General features: G+C 37.2%; 1 protein-coding gene across 6 annotated transcripts in view; it reads right to left on the bottom strand.

The window, feature by feature from the left end:
• LOC112622436 (torsin-1A-interacting protein 2) overlaps positions 1–8,665 on the bottom strand; it is a 40,280-nt gene that overhangs the window by 12,332 nt on the left and 19,283 nt on the right. For 3 of the 6 annotated variants that reach the window (XM_025382075.1, XM_025382085.1, XM_025382114.1), the window contains 2 exons: positions 4,722–4,834; positions 1,401–1,580 (listed from right to left, as the gene is read on the bottom strand). In XM_025382075.1, coding sequence (XP_025237860.1) covers positions 1,401–1,434 — 34 coding nt within the window. In that variant the 5' untranslated portion in view covers positions 1,435–1,580; positions 4,722–4,834. The remainder of the gene's footprint in view (positions 1–1,400; positions 1,581–4,721; positions 4,835–8,665) is intronic. The other 3 variants (XM_025382068.1, XM_025382096.1, XM_025382106.1) reach the window with 1 other exon arrangement.

Below are 8,665 nucleotides of genomic sequence, written 5' to 3'. Positions count from 1 at the left end.
AAAAAAAAAAAAAAAAAAAAAAAAAAAAAAAAAAAAAAAAAAAAGAAATCAAATGCAATGTGTGGCCCAACTGTCAAGAAAAAACAAATTATGAGACACTTTGAGAAATATGAATAATGACAGGATATGAGATGACATGAAGGAATAATTGTTAGTCTATTTTTTTAGGTGTGATGATATTTTGGTTATTTCAAAAAAAATAATCTACGAAGAATCTATCTTTAGGAGATGTAAACTATTTACAAATAAAATGATGTAATATCATGGATGTACATTAAAATAATCCAAGGCAGGCAACAAGATCAGCATTATGTTGGTAACAGTTGAAGCTAGATGTTGAGTGCATAGGGGTTCATTATACTATTCTACTCTTATATTTATTTTTTGAGACAGAGTTTCGCTCTCGTTGCCCAGGCTAGATGGAGTACAATGGCCCGATCTCAGCTAACTGCAGCCTCCACCTCACGGGTTCAAGCGATTCTCCTGCCTCGGCCTCCCAAGTAGCTGGGATTACAGGCATGCACCACCACAACCAGCTAATTTTGTATTTTTAGTAGAGACGGAGTTTCTCCATGTTCGTCAGGCTGGTCTCGAACTCCTGACCTCATGTGATTCACCTGCCTCGGTCTCCCAAAGGGCTGGAATTACAGGCGTGAGCCACCGCACCTGGCCTCTACTTTAATATATTTTTTAACTCCCATAACAAAGATTTTAAATAAATGTCCTCTTTCTCTTCTGGAAAATCTATTTCATATTTTGCCTTTATCTCCTATATAAAATATAAGCAGGATGAACTAAAATTTAATTCTTACCCATAACTGAAAGATCTAAGGCCAGGAGTGGTAGTTCATGCCTGTAATCCCAGCACTTTGGGAGGCCAAGGGGGGGGTAGATCACTTGAGGTCAGAAGTTCGAGACCAGCCAGGCCAACATGGCAAAACCCCGTCTCTATTAAAAACACAAAAATTAGCTGGGTGTGGTGGCAGGTGCCTGTAATCCCAGCTACTCTGGAGGCTGAAGCATGAGAATCACTTGAGCCCGGGAGGCGGAGGTTGCAGTGAGCTGAGATCACGCCACTGCACTCCAGCCTGGGTGACATAAAAAAAAAAAAAAAAGGAAAGGAAAGAAAGATCCCTTCTAAATAGAGCATTGCATTTTTCTATTACTGTAAGTCCCTACTATTAGAGTCTCTAAAACATTTATCTTCCTTATATTATAATTAGGGTTCACATTATAGTAAAATTCAGTAAATTTGAAAGAATAAGTATAATAAAAACAAATGAATCCACTGAATTAGCTTTTTTACTTCAAAACCTCAGATTTTAGTCAGAGATTTTCTCTCTCTGCACAGCCCTGGTTTCCTACAGCAGCACCCTCAGTGCTAGACAAATCAGTCTTACCCTCTTGAGGTTCCCTAAGTCCACTGTCGGCCATGTTTATGCTCTATCTCTTCAGAGTTGGGGGGATACTTTTTTTAGTGCTTGGTTTTCCTTGTTAAGATGTCTTGTCTTCTTCTTGCCCCAAGTCCCAACAGACTCATGCTTCCCGTGGACCCAGGAAATAAGCCATATATACAGTGACTAAAACAAAATGAAAAAAATTAAATGACTTTTTATCCATACAAGGGAGAAATGCAAGTATCAGCTTTATTAAATATGTTTAGTTTGAGTAACATTTCCTCTCTGAAACTTTTTTGCGTGAAGAAAAGTTCATTTCATGAGAATCATACTCCAAATCCTAGACTATTGAAAAAAGCTCGATTGTTAATCTTTCATGAATTTCATAATCTCCTAATACATTCCAGAATAGTTGAAAGAGTATAAAAAGTAAGATCAAGTGACCAGAATCTTCAAGAGAATAGCTTGAATTAAAATAAAAAATAAATCTAAGCGTAGAAATTTAAGTCATTGCTGAAACAATCACTGCAGATTTCCTGCATGTCTTCAATTTCTGTCCCAGATGATTTTCTCATAGTCTGCCTATCAGAAGCTTTCACTTATATTAAAAAGTAACAAGGCACAGGAGGTTCCCACAAACTGAGATGGCTGCTGTGAGGTGCACCACTACACATTTGGACTGACTTTGAAGTGGTTCTCTTGAAGTATTCTTTTGTAAAATATGGAGACAGATATCCTTTTATACAATGCCTTTTTATGCAATGCTCAAAGACAAAGAAAATTATTAAGATTTACACAAAAGGAATCAAAATCAAAGGCACTTCATAAGCAATTAAAAATCATATTTTATAGTTATTTTTTGTCAAAAACAAACTGATCAGTAAAGTTACTTAACATTCATTCCCTATAAAAATGAGAATAATGATACCTATGAGGCTTAAATACAAAAATATATAAGAAAAACCTGTGTGAAGTGTTATAGTTTTTTGACAGCCTAGCTGGGAGCTGGGCTGTCAAAAATTTTTTTTTTGCCGTCTTTATATTTTTCTCAGTACTCTTTCGTAAAATTTAATTTTACACATTAAAAACTTTCATCCCCAATGCCTACACAGTGCCTAGTGTATAGTAAGAACTCCGTATTTTAACTTAAAAGCATATGAAAAAATAAATGAATGTATAAATAAAGAGTGATGCCATAGATAAACTGGAAGGGAAGAGAAGAGTTAGGGACAGACTCTTCTTTCTGCCACTGTGAACACTTAGCATAAGTGTTTGGAGGGTTCCTTATCACTGCTTTTATCTTCTTCAAGCTCCTGGGACTGGGCTTTCAAGCCATCATATGTTGCAATGAAGTTTTCTCTCCTATCCTAGCTCATGACAGAAAATAAAAAGTCCCCAGTCCTTTTCAAGTTTCTTTAAAAAAATTTTTCCTGCCAGCCAAAACCAAGAAAATAGGTTAAAAGTTTCCTATGTACCAATAACAAAAATTTTCAAAAGCAAAGATGCTACTCACAATAACCATAAGGAACCTAGAATAAAAACTAAAACATACCTAGTATTAAATCCAACAAGAGATATGCAAGATCTTTAGACAGTGGTGAATTTATGGTATGTAAATTATACCTCAATAAAGCTGTTTCTTTAAAACACAACTTTAGAGAGAAAAATACAGAACTTTATTGAAGTATATAAAAAAGACATAAGTAAACAGAAAAATATATCATGAGTAGACAATAAGACTCAAAACCATTGATGCCAAGTTTCTCCAAATTAATCTATAAACTTAATGCAATTTGAAACAAAATCTCAAGTTTTTTGATAATTGTTGGTTTCTAGTGAAATAGAAAAGCTGATCCTAAAATTCAAAAAGAGCAGCAAAGGATCAAGAAGAGTCAGCATAATTCTGAAGAAGAAGGGGGCAATCTTTACCAGATATCAAACCTTCTTTAAACTTAAAAGTAGGCTGGGCATGGTGGCTCATGCCTGTAATTCCTGCACTTTGGGAGGTTGAGAAAGGCAGATCACCCAAGGGTCAGGAGTTCGAGACCAGCCTGGCCAATATGGTGAAACCCCATCTCTATTAAAAATACAAAAATTAGCCAGGCATGGTAGTGCATGCCTGTAATCCCAGCTACTCAGGAGGCCGAGGCAGGAGAATCATTTGAACCCAGGAGGCAGAGGTTGCAGTGAGCCCAGATTGCACCACTGCATTCCAGCCTGGGTGACAAAGCAAGACTCCGTCACCAAAAAAAAAAAAAAATCTTAAAGTAATAAAAGCAATGGAACACTGGCACAGGAATAGACAAACAATATACAGAATAGAGAGTAAAGAAGTATACGCAGCATACATACATAAGGAAATTGGCTAATTCAGCAAAGGGAAATAATGAATTAGTGAATAAATAGTTTGGGGACAACTGACTATTCAAATGGGGGGAAAATTAGATTTCTGTCTCCTACTTCAGATAAAAATCAAGTCCATATTAAAGACCTAAATGTAAAAAGTAGAACTTTTAAACTTCGAGAATATCAAATATCTTTATAACTGCAAGGGTTTCTTAAATAAGATATACAATACACAAACCAGAAAGTAAAATTTGACAAACGTGACCCCATTAAAAAATTTTTAATTTCTACACAAGGTATCAAAATTAAAAGATAAGTCTCTGACTAGAAAAACATCTGCAACATATAAAACCAGTAAGGAGTTAATATCAAGAACACATAAAGAATTCCACAAATCAGTACAAGACAAATAATGCTATGAAAAAGTGGGTAAAGGGATGAACAAGCAGTTCAACAAAGAGGAAATATGAAAACATAATGAATATGAAAAAAGACTAGTTAAGGAAATACAACCTCAATGACAAGTAAACTGTTATTACAACTTCAGAGAGAAATATGGCAAAGAAAATTAAGGCAAACATATTCTACAAATCAGCAACTCCATTTTTAGACATATAACAGAGAAACTCATTCATATGCCCCAAAATATCCACTGCTGTATTGTTTAAAATGAGGAAAAATGAGAAAATCTATATGTTCATTAATAAGAAAGTGGGTTTGAAAAATTGTCATATTCTTACAATGTAATATTATACATAGCAATTCAAATAAATTAGATTATCTTTAAAAGTTGTAAAATTACAGCACTGAAGTACTGATGACCAGGTACAATGGCTCACACCTGTAATATCAGCACTTTCAGAGGTCAAGGCAGACAGATTAATTGAGCTTAGGAGTGCAAGACCAGCCTGGACATGGTGAAACCCCATCTCTACAAAAAAAAAATAACAAAAACTAGCCCGGCATGGTGGTGCATACCTGTAGTCCCAGCTGCTGAGGTGGGAGGATCACTTGAGCCCAGGAGGCAGAGGTTGCAGTGAGCCAAGATCACGCCACTGCACTCCAGCCTGGGCGACACAGCGAGACTCCGTCTCAAAAAAGAAAAAAAAATGTTTAATATCTTTACTGAGGTGGTGGTTCCATTTGTTATTAAACTTAAAATCTGTACGTTAATTGTATGTGACATAGATTATCCTCAATAAACTTTATGGCAAACAAACAGAACTGAGGGCTTTCAAAAATATATTACTTGGTTACTAGGTTGCAGTCCAAAAGAATCTGTAAAGGTGCCATCACAGATACTTCTATAATCTTACAAATGCTTAACATACACTTTTCCTGTCACAAAGCACACGTAGATCCTATAGCCCACTTCATTCAGACCTTCTGTAACATATCATCACTGTTTATAGTTGAAATGGCATTTCCCTCACAGTGCAAGAAGTGGGACAAACAAGAGTTATTGACAAATCCTCAGATAAGATCACATGGCAGGGTATCTGAGAGATCTGGAGGCCACTGTTCCAGAGGCAAGTCAATCTTTCTTTTTTTTTTTTCTCCAAGATAGAATCTTGCTCTATGACATAGACTGGAGTGCAGTGGTGTAATCTCGGCTCATTGCAACCTCCAACTCCCAAGTTCAAGCAATTCTCATGCCTCAGCCTTCGTAGCTGGGACTACAGGTGCGTACCACCATGCCTAGCTAATTTTTGTGTTTTTAGTACACACAGGGTCTCACCATGTTGCCCAGGCTGGTCTCAAACTCCTGGCCTCAAGTGATCTGCCCGCCACAGCCTCACAAAGTGCTGGGATTACAGTCATGAGACAACGCGCTCAGCCAAGCAGGTCAATCTTTTGAACAGTGTCTGATCCCTATCAGGATATGCGTTCATTAGGAACCTTGGGACTGCATAATGGAAGTGAGGCAGAGCCTCATCCTGAAGGAAAATGGGGTAGTTGGAGCTTTCTATAGCTGTAGGGAAAAACACTCCATAAGCATGTCCCAAAATAGATGCTTTTGATAGTATCTTCTACAAGGAACTGATGAGACCTGTGTGCTTCACATGGCAACGAAAGACATTCACTTTGAGTGAATTCCTTGCAAGTTCAATTACGAAATATTGGTGTTCAGTGCTCTATCCATGGCGGTTATAGTGATTCAGATTTCTACTTAAATAAAATGTAGCCTCATCACTGACAGTCATTTCCACCTCCCTGTGACCCTGAAATCTGCAGCAAAACTTGCATCATTTTGCTTTAGTTGTCTCCATCAAGGCTTGTAACAGGTTAAGGCTGTAAGGTTTTATTCTCCATTTATGGAGAACATACTAGATGGCCGGCTGAGGGATGCCTTGCTTAATTTCTATTTCCTGGGACTTCTCTAAGAGGGACACATTTACCTCACTGCTTCCTCTGTAAATGTGGCTGCCTTGTGCTCTGTCTTCTAAGATGTACCCTTTCTGCTTCATCTCACTCACTGTAAAATGGTAAATGCTTTGACTACCCGGTAGGTGACATTGTGTGGTATACCAGATGACTTTTGCGTTGAAGCTACATAACCAAGTTTAGAAGGTTCCAACATACAATATTAAGTGCTATAAGGCTAACTACGATTCAGTACATATTACACGTTTCTAAATTTGGGCCAGGTATGATGGCTCACACATGTAAGCCAGGATGTTACAATTCTGCTATGAAAACAAGTAACATATAAGGCACACACAACTATAAAAGTTACTATTTATTGAGTGCCTTCTTTGTGTCAGGCAGCATTTAAATCACTTTATGTATTAACTCATTTAATCTTCACAACACTTTGGGAGGCCAAGGCGGGAGGATTGCTTGAGTCTAGAAGTTCAAGATCAGCCTGGGCAACATAATGAGATGATGTCTCTACAAAAAAAATTTAAAAATTAGCCAGGCATGGTGTCACATGCCTGTAATCCCAGCTACTCAGGAGACTAAGGAGGATGATCCCTTGAGCCCAGGAGTTCAAGGCTGCAGGGAGCTAACATCACGCCACTACAATCCAGCCTGAGTGACCCTGTCTCGGGGGAAAAAAACAAACAAAATAAATATATGTACATACATATATATGTGTGTGTATGTATATATATTTGACTAATGAAGGTTTGAAAGTATTCCATTTTTTGTCATTACAGAGTGATATGTACAGCATGTACATGTACAGAAAATAATGTACAGCATTATTTACATATATAAATTTATAACAAAACATAAATACATAAATGGAAAGGATACACATCAACTTCCATTTAGGGCTTGCTTCTGCAAGGAATAAGAGAGGGTGTTAACTGTACACATAAAATTTCCTTAAAAAAAATAAAAACTGAGGTAAATGTGATAAAATGTTCATATATTTGAGATCTGGGCACAGATCTTGTTATATTATTCTCTGCACTTTTCTATTATGTTTGATGTAGTTACTGCCTTTTTAAATGAGTAATAAAATAAATTAGTCTCCGTAAAAAAATTAAGTATCAAAAGGAAAGACCTGTAACGGAAACTCTTTGAGCCTACATGCAATGACCTTACATTACAGAGTACGCTTCTACCACGGCCTCCTAGACATTTTGTCACAACCAGCTGGGAAGAGACAGGACACAGAAAAGCTGCCTTTGAGAACAAAATCAGAGCTGGGAGAGCAAAAGGACCTTACCCATCCTCCACTCCATCCTGCAAACTGCTAGCATTGCCATGAGGACCAGTGAAAAAGTGGGGAGGGGATGGTGACCTGGGGAAAACCTGGGGAGGGGAGGCAGGATAGGTATCAGAAAGTACTAAGACCATTTTTTAAATGGAGAAGGAAATTAGAAGTTTAGCAGCCAAGAAGAGCACAAAATAATCAGCCATTCCAGGATGGTAGTTTAGATATAAATGCCATCATGACAAATGTATGACAGTTGGGGTAGAATTAAGTATATATCTTTATTTTTAAACACAATTTTATTTTAGTGAATGATGCCATTTTAGGCTCTAGGAATAAAAAGAAATCGATATCTTGGCCCTGAAACAAGTAGTTACAATCCTGCTATGAAAACGAGTAACATATAAAGCATAGACAACAACTATAAGAACTATTATTTATTGAGTGCCTTCTTTGTGCCAGGCATCATTCAAAGCACTTTATTAACTCATTTAATCTTCACAACAATCTTACGAGGTGTAGACTACTAATATTCCTACTATTTTAGAGATGAGGAAACTGAGATACAGAAAAGTTAAGAACCTTACCCAAGAACACGTGACTACTGAGGGCAGTCAGGGTTTGAACTCAGGTAGTCTAGCTGTGGGACCTAACCATGACACTTTAAAAAACTTGTATTAAGCATACCACAAGCACCTGGACTCTGGAATACTTAAATCTAGGTTTGAATTGTGACTCTAGCACATATGACCTGAGTGAATTTGTATATATCCTTCAACTTTTCTCTATTTCTTTTCTTTTTCCTTTTCAGGGACCTGCCACTTCAGGAATTTATTTCAGTGTTTTAGAAAGTCTCAGGTGATATAAAACATATAGCAATTATATCCACCATAATTAAGATTATAAAATGGGCCTAAACATTGTGACAAAAATCTGCCTTGGGTCATCCATCCCTCCAGGCCTTTTAATCTTTACATCTAAGACCATTAGACTTATGCCACAGGCTCAACCTCATCCCAAAACCAATCTTGTCCTTCATCAGGAGAGATTTAAGAAGTTTTTTGTTTTTGTTTTTAGATACAGGGCCTCACTCTGTTGCCCAGGCTGGAGGGCAGTAGTACCATCATAGCTCACTGCAGCCTCAAACTCATAGCTCACTGAGGCTCAAATGATCCTCCCAACTCAGCCTACTGAGTTGCTGGGACTACAGGCACATGCCACCACATCCAGCTAATTTTTTTTATTTTTAAAACTT

The sequence above is a fragment of the Theropithecus gelada genome, chromosome 1 (genome assembly GCF_003255815.1).
Source record: "Theropithecus gelada isolate Dixy chromosome 1, Tgel_1.0, whole genome shotgun sequence".
NCBI lineage: Eukaryota > Metazoa > Chordata > Mammalia > Primates > Cercopithecidae > Theropithecus > Theropithecus gelada.
This window is presented reverse-complemented; position numbering and strand designations above follow the sequence as displayed.